Below are 18,596 nucleotides of genomic sequence, written 5' to 3'. Positions count from 1 at the left end.
GAGTAATGATCTTAGTTAAATGTACCCTTTTCTCTTTTTTGAACAATGCACATAAAATACACATAAAATGTCCAAGGGACTAAACCAAACTAACAGCCCACAGCAGCATTTCCTCAATTATGGAAATGCTGCTGTGGGCTGTTCGTTTAGTTTTTGGCCGATGTTATCAGGGGATAAAGAGGCTGATAAGTTCATTATCTTTTTCGCATCTGGTGGGACTTTGTGTCGGGAGCATGCGTTGATCACTCACTGTCTAATGAGTGTCGATCATTGACCTAATCCAGACTGGAGGTGTTAATTTATCATTGACTGACTCCATGCAGCCGAAGTTCAAAAACTCAAACCTCTTCCTCGAGACCTAAATTTAATTTATGGACACCTTTTATAAGGGCCAAGTCTAATGTTAATTACATTAGATGCATCTTAAATTTGATGACGTTAATCTTTAGTTTGTTTAATCTATCAAAATATCCATCGCATCCATAAAATGCATATTTCCTTCAGTTAAAAATCAATTTCCTTTTAACACAATTTATCAGTTTTGTAAGGCCGTGCTTTGATCTGTGAGTATCTTTTCAAACCTTTTGCCTTTGTCCCTCCACCCAGGAAGGTGAGGTGGACTTTGAGCATTCAGAGCCCCGTCTGTGCCTCCCCAGGCTTCTGACTGAGCCCAGCTGAGGGTATAAAAGCTTCACTCTGAGGCTGAGAATTCAGTCTCATCAGAGTACTCGCCAACCTCAGAGGACAGAGCTTCAACGAACCCATCATGGGTGACTCAAAGCTCTGCCTTTTGCTGCTCCTCAGCACATCTGCCTTGGCTTGTGAGTAGTTCTTAAAATCTTCGCCATAAGAAATATATATATATATATATATATATATATATATATATATATACATACATATATATATCAAAAAGTTTGCAAATTTCCAAAATTTTAGAAACTGTCTAAGCTGAAATCTTGAACCCCATGAGTGTGGCTTTGTTGATTAACAGACATTCCAGTTATCTTCATTTGCATTATAATAAGTGATTTATCTGATTGTTTCTGAACAGTTGCCCAAGATAGAGATGCAGATCAGTCCACCTGTCTGCGTGAGTAACTACTTAATATGTTTAACTTTGTTGACAGACATTCAGTCTTTACTATAACAGACATTTCATGGGCAAAATTTATTCTCATTCTCTTATCTGTTGCCTTCTAGTGGCCCAGAGGTACAAGACCCTACACAAGTATACATACCAGTATGAGGCTGAATCTCTGAACGCTATCAACGGAGGCTCACAGCTCAAGAACGGACCCAGGGCCTCTTGCATGGTACGACAAAGAGATTTCCCAAACACCTCTCATCGTAATGCTTTCCATCTCATATACATCAGAGAATAAGAGAAAAAAAATTATTTGCCTTCTCTCCTAGGTTGAAATTGAAGTGCCTCAGACTTGTAGTTTCATCGTCCGCACCACTGGCTGCAGGCTTAGTGAGGTGGTCGACATGGACGCAAATGGCAACCCAGTGTTTGGTCCTGCACCTACCTCTGATGCCTTTGCTGATGAAATGTCAAGGTATTTAACCTTAGTCTTAACCTTAACATGCTTTGTTTTTTTTTTTAACTTGAGTGTGCCCCGAGAAACAACTACGATCATGCATTTTCTTTAAGATATCCTCTGAAGTTTGTGGTTGAGGGTGTGTACGATGTGAAGCTGTACCCCGAGGAGGGTGAGACCACAACTACCCTCAACATCAAGAGGGGTATCATCTCCGCCCTGGCTGTACCTCTTCTGGACGAACAAAAGAACAAGAACATGGTACAGGGATGCACACAAGCGTAATGATTCTTTATGATGTGTGTTTACTGCTTCTAATCATCTTTAACATCTTCATTTAGCCTACCATTCACGGCATGTGCAAGACCTACTACACCGTCAATGCTAGAGAGGACATTGCAACTGACATCAGCCTGAACAGGGACCTGTCCAGTTGTGACAAATTCGCCCCGATTAAAGATCACACCAGTCCACTGGCACTTATCTCTGGCATGGTAAGATGCTCAAAAAGGCATGAGGGGGTAACGTGACATGTTTGGACAAATTTGTTTGTGCAAATTAGGGCTAAAGCTGCAAAGAAAGAATTTACCGCCGCAATTTAAAATAATCCACACTGCTAAAATCACTGTCTTTCGGTTTCCAGCACTACCCTCTTGCTCAGCTGGTTAGAGGCTCGCAAATTTGCAACTACAGGTTTGACAATGAGAAAAAACACATGACCTCTGGATCCTGCACTGAGAAACACATCCTGATCCCCTTCTCACACAAGTATGTTAAATTTCTATTAAATGTTGTTTGAGCGTATATTCCAATACATATTTTATGGTATCACTTACATGTTTTTGTCCTTGTGTAGGGGAGAATATGGAGTTACCAATGTTGGAAAGCAAGACCTAACTCTGGTTACAGTTTCTCCTCACAATGACAGAGTCTTTGACCACAGTAAGTTCTCTTGTTTTGATTTTAAACTGTGACATAAGGTAGCACTGATTAATCTTGTCGCTTGTTTATCAAGGTGACACTGTCAAGGATCTTCACATGGAAGCCGTTGAGGACAAGAGCACTGTCCAGGATAAAGATGGGGTTCTGAGTGTCCTGAGAGAATTGGCAACTTTGCCCGAGACCCAGGGCGAGAGGAGGGCCCACCTCTTCCACAAGCTTGTCTCCATGGTCCGTGGAATGAAGGCCGAAACCCTGAGTCCAACCATTCCAGAGGCTCTTGTTGTGTCCCATGCCCTGACCTACCAGGTTCTGGCCCAGTGTGGAACTCCCGAGTGCACCAGCGCCATCATGCAGATCCTCAGGACCTTCGATGCCGACTCCCTCAAGGTTGATGCTGCCGTTTTCGCTATGGGACTCGTGTCCAATCCTTCCTCCCAACTGATCAATGACATGCTCCAGATGGCCAAGTACAAGAACAGCAAGCCCATCATGTACGCAATGAGCAACGCCGTCAAAAGGTAAGAATCAGAATCAGCTTTATTTTCCCAGGTATGCAAACACATACGAGGAATTTGACTCCAGTCACTTTGCTCAATGGGACAAGAAAATAAAACAAACAACACTTCAATAAGCTTAAAAATAAAAATGTACACAAAAAATTTAAATACTGTACAACATAAGTAGACTTTCAGAATAAGAAATAGTATGAAGTATGAAGCTGACTTAATTCTTGCAAATACTTAGGAAGTTTAAGATAAGTTGCACAGATTGATTTTAAGTTATTTTCTCCTCAACAGGTTTTACGCAGCTGAAAAAAGACTGACTCCTGAGATTTACTCTGTTGCTGAGTTCTTGGCTGCAAAGCTGGGAGACTGTTCTGGAGACAAGGACCAAACTTTCTTGACTCTGAGGGTAGGTTTTCACCCGACCTCTCAAAATTAATGACAATTCTGACAATTGTAATCTTTGTATTTTGGTTGGATTTGAACGTGAATGAGTTGTTCAACAATTAACTCCATAAACAGTGCCAATTAATTGGTTATCAGTCTGAAATATATATTTAAAAAAATCTGTTCTCAAGACTGTAGCATTTGGCAAATATTTAGTCTGAAATAGAATTACACTTTCCAATGCAACAGATGCAAGAATCCAAAATTATATTACTTGAACCGAAAAGTAGAAGTATGAACCCTTTAAGGTAACATGTTACAGCTGCCAATAACAAAACAAGACATCTTCCCCTAAATGACAGCCAATTACATTCTATCTAATGAGAAGAATACCTTATTTTCTCTTATTCAAAGGTTACTGGAGACATGTCCCAAGCTGTGGTACCCGCTAGCCCTGCACTCAGAGCCGCCGTGTTCCACTGTGTGAACCAGCCTTCAGCTTCCCTGACTGTGCAGCAGGCCGCCATCCAAGTGTTCAGGCTGGTTGCTGTCCCTGATGAGGCAAGTTGAATAATCAACCTGACACATTGTTGGAATCATTACTACTGCTGTATGCTTATTTCATTAAGATATTTTGTCCACAGGGCAGAGAGGTGTTTATGAAGGTTCTTTTGGATGATACCAGCCCCACCCAAAAGCGCATTGCTGCATATCTGGTGCTTATGAAGGACCCCAAGCCAAGTGAACTAACCCAGATGGTTAACGCCTTGGCCAATGAGCAAGACACACAAGTCAAGAACTTTGTCCACTCCCACATAACCAACATTTTGAACTCGAACGAGAACCAAGAGTAAGAAAAAATCTCTAAATGACACAACTGTGTTCTGATTTGATCACCACTGGTTGTTAACTTTATTTCGTTTCTCCCACAGGCTGATAGGGAAGATTCGGGTTGCCATGCAGGGTAATGAGATTGGGCCCATTATGTTCCCCAGCAAGTTGTCTCGCAACTACAAGCTCGGATCTTTGGAGGGCAACATGATCTTTGATGGTACCAGTTACCTGCCCAAGGAGGCTATGCTTGAAATGACTCTGAAGGCATTTGGCTACGAATTGTATATTATGGAGGTGAATATTTTGAACATTTTAACTGAAATTGTGGCCTGAGATGTATTTTTTTCACTAAGCGTTAACCATGAAAAATGTGTTCCCTTTCCAGGTTGGTATGGAGGGCAAAGGATTTGAGCCGACAGTTGAAGCTCTGTTTGGAGAAAATGGATTCTTCCCTGACACTGTCCTGAAGACTATGTACTTTGTCTCTGACAACATGCCACGCACAGTCAACGATATCCTGCGGGATGTGGTGCCTGCTCTGGAGAAGAACAGGATGACAAAACAGGTACTGAAAGCCATTTGTTTTGCACACATTAGTCACCCAAAATCATTGGAGTGTGTGATGATTTATTTCTCCACAATTCAATATATTGTACAAATGTATTTTATATTTAGGCCTCTCAGAATTTGATGAGGGAGGTCGGACGCAACCTCAACAAACTGGTGAGGGAACTGAAGACTGCACATTCTCCAGAGGCTATGGTTTATCTGAAACTTTTGGGAAACGAACTTGGATATCTGAGAACCAACGACATGGAGGAGATGGCCTACTCTGCTGCCATGATGTTTGACAGCATGTTCAAGATGTTCCCATCTGATGTAAGTTATTATCTACAAACAATACTGCCAATAACAAAACAATGCATTCATTTTAAAAAATTCTTGTAATTTCTTCATTGTGTTCATGTTTATTTTCATTTGCCAGATAATGAAGGCATTGATGACCAAAACTGACAACACGATCTTTGCACACTACATCTTCATGGACAACGAATTCTTCTTGCCCACTCTCACTGGTTTCCCTCTGAGGATTGCACTGTCTGGTACTTTCACCCCTGGCATCAAGGGAGGACTTAAGATAGCCCGTGACATGGTAAGTCTTCATAAGTGTATTTGAATGCCAACCAGAGTCGATTTCACCACATGAACAGAACTGTTAACTTTCTCCTGGGTTTTCAAACAGAGCGAAGTGTCTTTCATGCCCTCTGCCGGTATTGAGTTTGTAACACAAGTTGGCTCTCACATCCCTGAGTATGTCAACTCTGGATTAGAGATGCACACCAACATGTTCCATGAGAGCGGGCTCAAGGCCAAGATCTCCTTCGGACGTGACAATGTTAAGCTGACCATCCCTGCTCCAACAACCCCCACAAAGATCATCAAAATCACGTGAGTCAAAGAATAATGTATTTTAAATCCTAAATGCAGAGAAAATAACATGTAGAAGCAGTTTTGCACCACTCACTTTAATGCAATTATTAACCTGTACTGGTTTGAGGTTTAAAAAGACAATGAAATGATGCAGATGCAAATGCAAAAGAAAATTGAAATGCAAATTGAAGATAGTTTGTTTGTGTAGCTTCAGTTTCAATATAATGGACAAAATTACATCTGAACTTTGTTACATTTGTTACAATTAGAAACACTCTGGTGGCTGTGACTAAATCAGAAGTGATGGCCATCCCTCCTATGGTAATGGACAAGGTTGACGTTAGCAAGTGCTCTCCCTTCTTCACTGGAATGAAATACTGCACTGCACTGGAATACACTGATGCTTTCTCTCAGGAGACATCCCCCTACTTCCCCATCACTGGAAACAGCAAGTGAGTAGGACTGTTTTTTGTTTGTTTTTTTTACACCACAAGTGCACATCTGCTTCTAAAATCTAATTATTTAATTGTGCAACAATGTCTTATTCAGATTTATCATGGAGCTTCAGCCTACTAATGAAGTCACTGAGTACACAGCTACTGTGGCCTATGAGCTCCTCAGGGAGGGAGAAGAGGGCCGGCAGAAGGTTGACTCTGTAACATTTGCTCTGAAGGCTGAAGGTAATGTACAATATTGACATTATTCCATCTTTTTACTGGCAATTTAGAGAAGAACCGATATGAATACATTCATTCGCTTGGTCAAACACAGGTGCAGAGCCCACTGAAGCCAGAGCAATAATGAAATATAACAGAAGGAAGAATGTCATCACAGCCGACATCCAGATCCCTGACTATGACGTGGAGGCCGGACTTAGGCTTGGTATTGTTGATGGAAACACCAGGGGCAAAGGAACTCATTCGGTCTCTCTTGACTTTATAAACAAGAACATTCCTCAGCTCTCCCTGGTTGGCCGTGCCAAGTAAGAAATCTATTATAAATCCTCATAAAATAACATTACGCTCATGATCCAGAGCACACAGACTAACTGGTACGTCTTTCAGTCTGAAGGCCATGAAGGAAGGCATGCTGCAAGTCCAACTTCTGATCCCCTCGATCAGTACTGACGCCACTGTCACAGCGAACATGAAACGTGAGGACGAACTGGAACTGGAACTTAAGAGCGAAGTCAAGATCATGGACGCAACCTCTGAGCAGAAAATCGCAATGAAATATGGTAATACCACATTCCAGTTACACTTCCTGATATTAACTATATTAAGTCAAAACCAAATACAGTGCATTTTTCACCATTTGAAAGAAGTGAATGAAAATGCTGATCATTTCTGCTTGTGATTTGCTGAATGTGATGCTAGCATCATACTTGACATTTGAGGAAATACCTAGTTTGACTGTGTTTTGATGTCACTGCTCTGTTGTTCCAGATGCTAGCAAGATTGAGTTTGAGGTCAAGTCTGATGTGAATGCTAAGACCACCATCCTGCCTAATGCTGACATTCTTGAGAGGTACGGCAATGAGCTTCTTGACATGAAGGTGGGGCAGTCCGACATGAAAGTCCGTCAAGTCTTCAAGAAGTTTGTGGAGGTATGTATGTTTTGCTAAATTATTCAGATTTCTTAAAATAAAAAATGCAAATTATAAGAAAAAAAAACATTCATCTCTTTTCTTTTAGGCAGCAAACAACTACATGGAAATGTACGGTGATCAGTTGCCTTACATTCAGGACTTTAGAGTACCCGATGTGCCTGAGATTTCCCTTCCAGAGACTCTATTCCTGACTACGTAAGTGTGGATAATGTCCATGTCCATGATACATTCATCAAATTAAATTTCCAAAATATTAATGCATTTAAATTTGGTCCTTTTAACAGTGAGGCTAAAGCTGTCTACCACTTCAACAATGAACGCTTCACTATTTCTATTCCTCTGCTTCTTGGAGGAAAGTCAACAGATGAGCTTAACTTCCCACAAGCTCTGACCACTCCCAGTGTGGTTCTACCCCAGTTTGGACTGGAAATTGGCTCCATGGAGATTCCTATCCCAGAACTTGTTATTCCAGAGAGCATCATACTATCTATTCCTCTCTTTGGTAAAGCCATGGTTTCAACTGTGATGACGAGCAACCTTTATGACATGGAAGCTTCAGTGTCTGCAGGCAAAAATGTTATCGAATCACCAAGCTATTCAGCTACGTTTGGTGTGACAGGAACCTCTCCATTTGACATCCTCTCGCTGAAGATTGAAGGTATTTGAAAGCAAACATTATTAATAACTTAGTAGTTGGTTTCAGTGGAACATTTTTTTAACTTCAGGGAATGAAAAATTGGGAATTAATGTTGAAGTAATTTTCCATAAAAACTGTATAAAATTAGCAATATTTTTTTTACATTGAAATGAATATATATTAGTGATACATTTTGTTCTTTTGTTTTATGTTTAGGATCTGGAATGGTGGCCAACACTGACTCCATCAAAGCATACTTGAAAAGTTCTTTGGCCCATAAATTCCTTGATGCCAGCATTAGCATTGTCGAGGATGCAACCATTACAGACAAAATCAATTTGAAATCAAGCAGCAAGATGGAAGCCCAAAGTCCTTTAGGTCTCAGCATTGTTTTTGAGCACACTGGTATGGTTGGAATGAACACTGACGAAATATCTGCTGATAGCAACTTGGTCTGGAAGTTCATGGCCGGGCCCATGTATGGGTCAACCATTTCAACCCAGTCATTTACCATTCTCCCATTCAACCCAAACACTTTTAAGATGGATTCTACTATTCAGTTTGAATCCCCAATTCTTATCGGACAGAACGTCATTGCAACAACCCTTGTCAATAACGAATTCACATTTACGTCTAAAACCAATGACGATCAAGATACCTTTATTCATGTGGCTGAGCTTTCATTCAAAGACACGAAACTGTCACTGAAATGTGGCGCAAATGCCAATGCTCTTGGTATGAAGATCCGCAACCAGGCTGAAGCCTCTGCTGGTGCTGGTGAAGTCATCATGAGGATGGAGACAAATGCAGACCATTCTGAAAATCGCGTTTACGCCCTGCAGACTGTAATACTTGATGTCAACGGTCTGGCTGTAAGCAGCGATGCCAGTGTGAAGCTACTTGAGAATGAGGCTACTCACAAGGCCATTCTGAAAATGAACAAGGAAGGTTTAACCACAAGTGGAACAACTACTCTCCAGAGCCCTCTGTCCTTGGAAAACACCTTCACCGCTGGTCTTGATTCTACAAGGGCTACTCTGTCAACTACCAACAAGGCAGCAATGCATGATATCAAGTTTGATAATGCCAACAGCATGACCATTACTCTTTCTAGCCTTGACTTCAAGTCAACCATAGAAACCACTGCTAGTGAGTATGCCTCTTACACTCATGATATCGCCTTTGATCTGCAACCCTACACCGCCTTTGCAAAGGTGAACAACAACCTGAAACTTCTGGCTGCCAACTTTATTAATGAGGCACAGCTGCAGGCGGAGCTTTTCAAGATGGACCTAACTGGAAACCTGAAGGCAAGCTACGGGGAGGAAGAAATCAAGCACACCTATCAGATCAGTTATGCTGATGTGAGTGCTGATGCAAAGTGCAGCTCCACTGGAAAACTCTTTGGGACACACATGAGCCACAACACTGAACTGCAAGTAGCTGGTCTTGCTGCCAAGCTCATCAACAATGCCCGCTTCAACTCACAGCCAATGAGTTTTCAGCACACCATCCAATGCTCCATTGTTCCTTTTGATTTCAACCTTGATGCCATGTTCAATGCTGATGGAGACATGACCATGTATGGAAAGCACAGCGGCCAGCTCTATGGAAAATTCCTTTTCAGAGCACAACCCTTGGCTTTTGCCAGCTCACAAGAATGCAGAGCATCAGTTACCCAGAAGCTGGATAACGGCCTCGCCCTTGAGACCGCATTCTACAACAAAATAGATACTACTCTGTCACTCCAAGAGCAGAAGACCAGTTTCAAAATGAATTCTAAAATGAATGAGCATGCCTTTAATCAGGGCATTGATGTTTACAACACTGCTGAGATGGCCGGAATTGAAGTCTTTGGCACCATGCTCACTAATATCCTCAACACAGCCTCTGCAGAGAACCAGGAATTCACCATCTCTAGTTTCCTAAAATATGACAAGAGCACAAACAGTCGTATAATTCAGTTGCCTCTGTTTAAAAGCCTGACTGACTTCTTGGAAGTCATCAAGGGAGTTGTTGTGTACATGGGAGAGGCAGTGCAAGACAGCATCAACAGTAGAGAGATGAGGGCTACACTAGAGGCTCTTTCCCAGCGAACAAGTGATGTATTTGCTCAAATGAATACAGAAGGCAAGGCAATTCAGCTGAAGCAATATTTCAACGATTTTATCCAAAACTACTCCTTCTCACTGGATGATGTCGAAACCTTTTTGAGAGAGATGGAGGTTATTTTTAAGAGACTGTTGGCTGATCTCAGAGTTTACATACAATCCTTTGCTGAGGCAGTACAAAAGATAATTGTTAGCGGCACCTTCCCCGACAGCCTTATTCAGAATATTCAAGACCTGCTGAACACCATTGATGAGGAGTATGGCATTAAGAATGTGGTTGTGTTTGTGATTGGTACCGTGAGAGATATGCTCCAGGAGATTGACCTAGAACAACTGAAGGGCAGCAGCATTGCATTCTTGTATGATATTGATGCCAAGTATGAAATCAGGGCTCAACTACAGACAATTATGAGTGAGATTCAAGAATTAATTGAGAACTTTGACATGGCAGAATTTGCTGCTGATCTGAAGAGGGGCATTGCATCCATCAACCTTAGAATTCCAATTGAGATACTGTTCAGTGATATCCCCACTGAGATTTTCAATGACATAACTTATTATATTAGGAATGTGATTAGAAACTTTGATATTGTAGGTCAGGTGAACAGCTTCTGTGCCAAGATAAGAGAGTTGATTGTAAAGTTTGAGGCTGACAAAAAGATTCAAGTTGTCCTTGAAAAAGCTGTGGAACTGGTTAAACAGTTAAAAATTGAAGAAACTCTCAGGGCTGTAGCCAAGATCGTGGTGGACGCAGACATTCCTACCAAATTTATGGAAGTCTTCCAGAGTGTTATCAACTACTTGAAAACAACTGAAGTTAAGGATGTGATTCAAAAGCTGAACATATATATTGAAACCACTGTGAAATCTATGGATTATAATAACTTTGTGGATCTTATCAATCTAAGTATTGCTGAGTGTACAACTTATGTGAACAAAATGATCAAGGCTCTTGAAATTCCCCAGAAACTTGAGGCAATGCGAGACTTTGTCAACACAGTCTTATCTACTGTTCGAGAACTTGTGGAACGCCTGAGAGAAATCAGAGTTGCAGAAATGATAAAAACTGTAAAGGATATCATTGATGAGAGTTTCTTGGATCAGGTGAAGAGATTTACTGAAGTCGTAAAGGAGAAGATTACAAATCTGGATGTCAAACCCGAGATTTCCTTTATTCTGAAATCAATGAGCAAATACTACACAAGGGCCATGGACATCATCTCTGAAACATTTAGCACAATATTTGAGATGCTCAAGACAGTTGCACCTGACCAAAAGATCTTCAGTGAGTTTCAGCAGATCATTGATGGGCTCTGTGCTGAACTTAAGAAAGCAGAGGTCAACATACCATCATTCATAATTCCGTTTACAGATCTTGTTGTGCCTTCCATGAAGTTCAGCATGGATAAGCTTGGGCAATTTGAAATCCCCACACAGTTTGACATCCCTGAGTTCACCATCCTGCAACAGTACACTGTGAAAGCCACCACAATTTCCTTTGATGATATAAAGCAGAGAATCATTGACCTCATTGAGTTCATTGTAAACTTTGATATCAAAATGCTTGATGTGGACACTTTCTTTGGAGACTTGACTTTGAACTATCTTCCTTCCATGCCTGAGATAACCTTCCCAGAAATCACACTTCCTGAGATCTCCTTCCCTACAATCCCCAGGGTAAACGTAGAAACTCTTGTTAAATCTCTTCAGATTCCTGAGATGAAGTTGCCAACCATTCCAAGTGAGATCATGATTCCAACCTTTGGTAAACTCTATGGTGAGTTCAGACTCCAATCTCCCATCTACATTGTCAGGACATCTGCTGAGTTCCAAAACTCCACTGAGAATGCAATGACACCTCAGTTCACTGGAATCTTAACTTCCCAGGGCATATCCAGTTATGATTTGCTTAGTTACAAATTTGACGCCAATGCACGCATTGCAATCCCAAGAATGAGTCGTATTGTATTGGCAGAAACTGTAAAACTCAACCATCCTGCCCTTGGAGTTGAACATCAGGCATCTGTAACTTTCTATGGCCAAACAGCCCAGGCCCAGGCAAAAACTACGATTAAGGTTTCCACCGCCCCTTACACTGCAATCTTTATGAACGCAGCTTTCATTGGTATGGCAGGCGGAATGACTGGTTCTCTTGATACATCTTACACTCATGTAGTGGACCTCCCATTTGCCAGAAGTGAGATCACTGCAACCCAAAAATCAGTTGTGCGGCAAAATGGGCTGTCACTCATTCTACAAGCTGATAATGCAGGCAACGGAAAGCTTAATTATAGAAATGGAAACCACAATAGCAAACTGAGTTTGTCTTTAACTCCCAGAATTGTCACACTAGCTTTCTCTGGTGACACAGACGCTCTCATAAAGATGAAACAGGAAATTAATGCTGAATTGAGCCCTTTCACCTACTTCAAATTTAATGTCCGCAATGAGGCAGAGGCACCAATCATCAAGAATAGTCTTTTTGTGGCAACTGGACTCGTCAGCATTCCTGATATTAAGGCTGAGCTGAAAGTAAACCATGACACAGAACTATATGATGAAGTCAGTGGAGTGGTGTCCAATGGACTGAACTTCGTAGCCAGCCCAGATAAGTTTGCCTTTGAATTCCAAAATAAAGGAAACGTCAAAGTCAACATTTTTAAATCTCTGGCAGCCAAGATAGACCTGCAGAATGACTACTCAGCCAAATTCAGTCCTGATCACCAACAGATGAACACTGTCATGCTGGCTCGTGTGAATCAGTACAAAATATTCTATAACTTCACTCTCAACAATGATATGGAAAGAGTTGGCATCTCTGTTGCCATGGAAAGTGAAGCAAATCTGGACTTCCTGACATACCCCATCAGCATCCCTGAGATTGACCTGCCATTTGGTCATATTCCAGCCATTGAAAACCTGAATTTATATGAGCAGACTGGATTGAATAACATTTTGACTACGACAGAGCAGACTGTTAATCTGGATGTAGATATTGGTTACCAGAAAAGCCAGGACCCCCCATACATTAATATGATGTATCTGTTCCAGCTTCCCTCTGTAGGCAACCTGAACTCCGAACTGTCTTTCAAGTCTGCCATCATTAATTTGAATGTCAGCGCTGGACTGTATACTGAAGATGATCTTGTATTCCGTCTGGCAGCTACCACAGCCTCTGTGTTTGACAGTCTAAAAGCCACACTTGATGGCACCGCCAGTCTGACCACCAAGAGAGGAATCAAATTGGCGAATTCCCTTTCCCTTGAAAATTCTCACATTGAAGGCACTCATGACAGCACCATCAGCATGAACACTGACACTTTTGAAACAGCTATCTCCGTGGGTACACTTGCAAAGGTCGCCCTGCCCATACTCAACATGGAAGCAAACCAAAAGCTTGTTGCAGACACCAAAACCAAAGCAAACGCTGTCTCCACCTTGAGCATGCGTGGTGTTTTCAACATCCCCATGGTCAAGGCTGCTGTAAAGGCTGAAGCGGAACACAGTCTGAAGCTGGAAGGAACATTTGAGGATGTGTCGATGGAAACCATCACTAGGGGTAACATGGATGTCACAATGGGAGAGGACTTCATGCTTTTAGGAGTCCTGGATAATGAGGCTAATATGTACCTGAATAATAATGGCTTACGATCCACTTCCAAGATTATTGGTGATGTTAAACTAAACCGTGGCACAGTTAAAGTAATTGGAATGGATGTCAATGAAAATCTTGCCATTGAAGCATCCATGAAGCGTGTGTATGCCGATCTGAAGTATGCCAGCAATAATGAGGTGAAACCATTAAATACCAAGGGAAAGCACATTGTGCAGGCTACCATTGACTTTGTACCAACCTCTTCATTGGCTGCCGATATTGAGATTGGCATATCTCAGCCAAGCAACATGGGCGTTTTCACTATCTTTGAGAAGACTGTTGCTGAAATGACTGCTGACATGCAGAAGATCTCCACAAATATGAAATTTAAAACAGATCTGTACTCCTCAACCATGGAAGCTGAAGTAGAGGGCAGTGCTCCTGTCTTCAAAGTCACTGTAAAGTCCTCTGGCGAATCAATTATTCCTTTCCTGCAATACAACTTGGATGGTGAGTTCATGAAAAGTTCCATAACATATTTTATGTTTTATGTTGGAAACAGTTAAAACTCACACAAAATTCTTTCTTTCAATAGCCTCAACTAATGCAAACTTTGAGAATGAAGCTCTGGACCTGATTAGCAAGGCCGCCCTGACACATGTGTACATGACCATGGATGTCAACCATGTCATTACCCAAGCTTTGAGGTAATGTACTCATGCATGTATGTGACACACTTTTGCCCTCAATATTCCTTGGTCTAAGGTAATTAACAGTTGTTTTTTTCTTTCACATTCTAGGAGCAAGCGTCAAGCTCATGACAGGTAAATAGTCAGAGTTTTGTATTTGAAATTGTGCTGAAATAAAACACTGTTGTATTAAATGGCAGATTGCAAAACAGTCATAATTTTACGCTTGAAACGCCATTCCTTTTCTTCCAGTGCCTCTCGTCACACACTGAATGTGGACATCGCCAGTCCTATTTTCTCTAATGTGAACCTTCGTTATGCTGCACGCAGAGATGGCATCAGTGCCTCCGTATCCGCTTCAAATACTGGTTTCCTTGGAATTCAGTTCAGTGGCAGAGTCCCATTTCCTATGAGTGCACGAGTCTATGCACGTTATCCTGTGAGTATCATTATCAGCTTTTTACTAATGGGGAATTCAATTGAGAAATTAAAATACAAGTAAATCAATCTTTTTTTCTTTTTATAGTCGGCACCAGATGTTGACGTTGACTTCTTGGCCATCAGATCATCTCCTCTGGATGATGATACAATGAACTTGAAGATTATCTACAACATGGAGGCATCCAAAACAATTCTCGCTGCACTTAGGGATAAACTCCCTTCCATCACAACTTTGCTGACAATGATTGATGACGAGTACATGATCACAAGGAGCATGGCGATGTTGCAGGACGCTGTCGTGAATTACATCAATGAAGTCTACAATGATGTAATCAGCTACGATGTGCAACTGAGCCAGCTGTCAGTTTTCTTCAGAAACACCTTAGTCCGCTTCCAGAGAATTATCCAGGCCCTCCTGGAGACCCAGTTCCAATTTCCTGGATCGAATCAGATGACCACTCTCCCTGAAATACTAAAGGGGCTGACTGAATACTTTGTTGTTCTGGTAGATTTCACCACTGAAATGATCTATGAGAGCATGGGAGGCTTTGGTAGCTATTTTGTTGAGCAGATCAGTGGTATGACAGTATACATGCCATCTGGTGATGCAGTCACTGGAGCCGAGATTGTGGATCAGGTCAAAATAGCTTTCAGAAAACTCTGTGATGAACTTAAAAATATTGACACAATGCTAGTGGAGATGGGTAAGACCTTTAAAGCTGTTGTTGAGAAAACTCAGGAGTTTGTTGACTCTCTAAAATCTGACTATCTAGATGCAGTGTTCATTCATATCAATACATTCTATCGTAAGTTAGTCACAGCTATTAAGAATGAAGTTGACAAGATGCCTGACTTCAGTATGGAGAATTTCAGCATGGCATGTGAGACCATTATAGACACCTTCATCCATATAATAGATCAGGTCACTCTTGAGATTACTTCTCTTCTGCAACAAGCCCCAAATGAAGTTAAAGCCTACATTAGCGTTGAAGATGCAAAGCTTAAGATTGACCTTCCATTTCACTTCCAAATGTGAGGAAAAACACAAGCTTTGAAAGAGTATGGACTATTTGCTCTTCAACAATATTTATAACACCTGTTAAATATATGTATAATTGAGATAGTTTATTGTGCACAAATATTGAACATACACCTTTACAGAAGAGTGAAAAGCATTAATAAAATATTTTAATGCAATCTATGAATGCCTGAGTTATTGCTTCATAATGCTGTCGTCATTAAATTTGCATTCACATGTAATGAGCGACTCTAAATACAACTACACAAGAAATTATAATACTTGGTGTTACAAAACATTTTATATGAAATTCATTTCAAGATGGCGATCAGTAATTTTACACTAATTAAGGACTTGCCTAATTGAATGAATGGCTGGATCATTGGCAGTCACATATGTGCATGTTCTGAACTAACTAAGTAGTTTGTGCTTGCAATAGGTTGTACGGATGAGCCAAAACTGGGCAGCCAATGTTAAGACTTTGGCTTTTATTTATTTAATTTGTTTGCTGTGGTTCAATTATTCATTTAAATCTATGATTAATATGTTAAATCTATAAAATAATGTATAAAAGTAATGAAAAGCATGAAAATAACACTTTTTCTGATTAATAACTCAACAACACACAAACTACTCTTACTCATTAAATTAGGATACAATAGAAAGCTCAGAGTAAAACTAAATGAGGAGCCATTTGGGAGCCGTCTGTGACTCTTAAAGAGTCTTTGAAAAGAGCCAAACTTCCCATAACTACCACATACTGTATAAAGTGGATTTCTTGTCAGCAAGTTGTAGCACTGACAGGTAAAAAAACATAAAAAAAAAACACAACATGGACGGGCTACCAAGTTGAACTACTCCAGTGTTTGAGTCAGTGACTAATGGGAGTAACTGATAGAGTTGACTCTAATATGCATCATATTTTTGAGCCTATCATCAATACAACTGCATGAATTTCATTAAAAGTCTAACGCTGCAAGTCTCTTCCTTTGTGTACACTTGTTTAGTGACGACCTTTGTGAAGCTTGAGAATTCACATGATGAAAAACACAGCTGATCAACAACACATGGCTCATTTTTGTTGTTGCCTGATGGAAAACCTCACTAGAATCTCGATGTTTTCTTAATCTCGAAATTATTTATCTTAAAATCCCTGGTTTGTATTTGAGGCCACTTAAAAACTTATAAACATGTGTTGCCCTGACTTGAGGAAAACGTATTGCCACACTTCCTGTGTGCCTTGAGACTCCTCTTTTTATGATGATCTTCTTAGTTTCTTAGCAACCCAAATCATCCAGTAGTTTTTAAGATGTTTCAGCAGTTTACAGCTGTTTTTCCTTTTAGCAGTTGGTATGAATCCAACATCACTCACCAGACTACTAATGCCAGAATGCAGCCGCTGGACTTTCAAGAAAAATCAGGATAGATCAGATCACATCATGCCACTTTTAACATCACTACACTAGCTTCTGACGAGTTAAGATTTTTAGGGTGTTTCTATCGGTCATTGCTGTTTGCTGTGTGTAACAGTGATTTTGAAATGTGCTGCACAAATACATCACTTTGTCATTAACATATGAACATATGTAACACTGTTCATCCTAGGACACACTAGAAATTAGAAGACCAAAGTTCAAGCACAGTTGAAGCAGACGCTGACAGAATGACCATAGTTTATCGCCATCTAGTGGTTTAAACTGAGATGTGTCAAACCAATTCACACCACAACTGCAAAGAAACGCAGATTTCCTCAAGCACTCAAATCAGATATTTGACCCCAGCTTCTTGTTGATTCTTGTAGTTTTATTGAGCTTTACTGTTGCTATCTGAGAGGTAGGAATACATACAGTAACGTCCGATACAGCGGGTAATCTCAAAAAGATTCATCCTTATCTTTGTTTAGTTTTTTGAGATAAAAAAAAAAAATCTAATCAATACAAGTTTTCAAGTTCACGTTTCAGACAAACTGGCGACACAGAAAGTAAGATATCAGCCTTTATCTATGAGAAGAGGGGGGTCTACTATAACTGCATCGGACTATAAACTTGTCATTCCAGTGTCCATGTAGGCACGAATAATCATTCTGCATGTAGTTCTGTTTTATCCTTTTATAAAATTTCCATGGTTTGCACATTACTGATATCTCTGGACGAGCTGTGCCTCTGGGTTATTTCGCAGTGTCTTTGATCATGCCAGCGTGTTTAGCTCCATTTTTCTAAAGGAAAAATGCCTCAAGCAGATCGGTTCCCCCATAAGAGCGGTATTATGCTCAAGGTCTTCTTTGTTACTGTCACCTTGCTCTGGGTTTGTAAGATTGGTACTGGTACGGACACTGGGCAAGTGAAACTGAATCGAACTAATAAATAAAACTTTATAACGTTCAGGTACGACCACGTACAGTTCTCACGACAGCACAGTAGAGAGACCTTCAAGTCACAGTCAGTCCGATCACTGTCACTTTGGCCGTCATAGATACATTCTTTTTAATAGTTAACTAACGGTTAACTATTGTTAGGTTTGATGTTTGCTCTGGATCCTCAAGCTGAGATCTAACTGGAACTGTCAATGGAGGAGGTTATTCACAATAAAATAAAACCCAAAAGTCAATAACTGAAAAGACATTGTTTCATTCAGTTCTTGCATTCTCTTTAAATCTGATTGCATTCCATGTACTTGACATTTTATGACAAAAAAAAAAGAAAAAAAAGAAGAGTATCTGCAGAAAATGCATCTTACTGCCCCTCCCTGTTGGCTGCACTGAGGCGCATTGTTAATGCGTGAGGCTATACGCCAAACTACAGACTGTACCTCTTTGTTATTCTTGGGCTAATAGCTGCAGCAGAAGTCAGGCTCGT

General features: G+C 40.7%; 1 protein-coding gene across 1 annotated transcript; it reads left to right on the top strand.

Annotated features, from left to right (window-relative positions):
* Window positions 1-606: 606 nt before the first annotated feature.
* On the top strand, window positions 607-15,924 carry apobb.1 (apolipoprotein Bb, tandem duplicate 1). Its single transcript, XM_047573209.1, has 29 exons — window positions 607-821; window positions 1,055-1,093; window positions 1,204-1,316; window positions 1,417-1,562; window positions 1,658-1,805; window positions 1,886-2,038; window positions 2,188-2,312; window positions 2,401-2,486; window positions 2,560-3,004; window positions 3,284-3,398; window positions 3,791-3,937; window positions 4,021-4,226; window positions 4,309-4,504; window positions 4,596-4,775; window positions 4,886-5,089; window positions 5,196-5,363; window positions 5,454-5,659; window positions 5,911-6,093; window positions 6,191-6,321; window positions 6,413-6,623; window positions 6,706-6,878; window positions 7,087-7,247; window positions 7,336-7,445; window positions 7,535-7,908; window positions 8,104-14,103; window positions 14,189-14,300; window positions 14,394-14,417; window positions 14,535-14,721; window positions 14,809-15,924. Exons 1-29 carry the CDS (start codon window positions 767-769, stop codon window positions 15,757-15,759), a joined length of 11,349 nt encoding a protein of 3,782 aa, XP_047429165.1. The 5' UTR covers window positions 607-766; the 3' UTR covers window positions 15,760-15,924.
* The last annotated feature ends 2,672 nt before the right edge of the window (window positions 15,925-18,596 follow it).

Source organism: Mugil cephalus, chromosome 21, assembly GCF_022458985.1.
Source record: "Mugil cephalus isolate CIBA_MC_2020 chromosome 21, CIBA_Mcephalus_1.1, whole genome shotgun sequence".
NCBI lineage: Eukaryota > Metazoa > Chordata > Actinopteri > Mugiliformes > Mugilidae > Mugil > Mugil cephalus.
The sequence above is the reverse complement of the archived record's forward strand: the minus strand, read 5'-3'. Positions and strand labels throughout refer to the sequence as shown.

What these genes read in the sequence shown, in the direction of transcription:
- apobb.1 (XM_047573209.1), top strand. Translation starts at nt 767, where the DNA reads ATGGGTGACTCAAAGCTCTGCCTTTTGCTGCTCCTCAGCACATCTGCC. An exon ending in TGGCACTTATCTCTGGCATG is followed by an intron (nt 2,039 to 2,187) that starts GTAAGATGCTCA and finishes TTCGGTTTCCAG; the next exon opens with CACTACCCTCTTGCTCAGCT. An exon ending in ATTTGCTCTGAAGGCTGAAG is followed by an intron (nt 6,322 to 6,412) that starts GTAATGTACAAT and finishes GGTCAAACACAG; the next exon opens with GTGCAGAGCCCACTGAAGCC.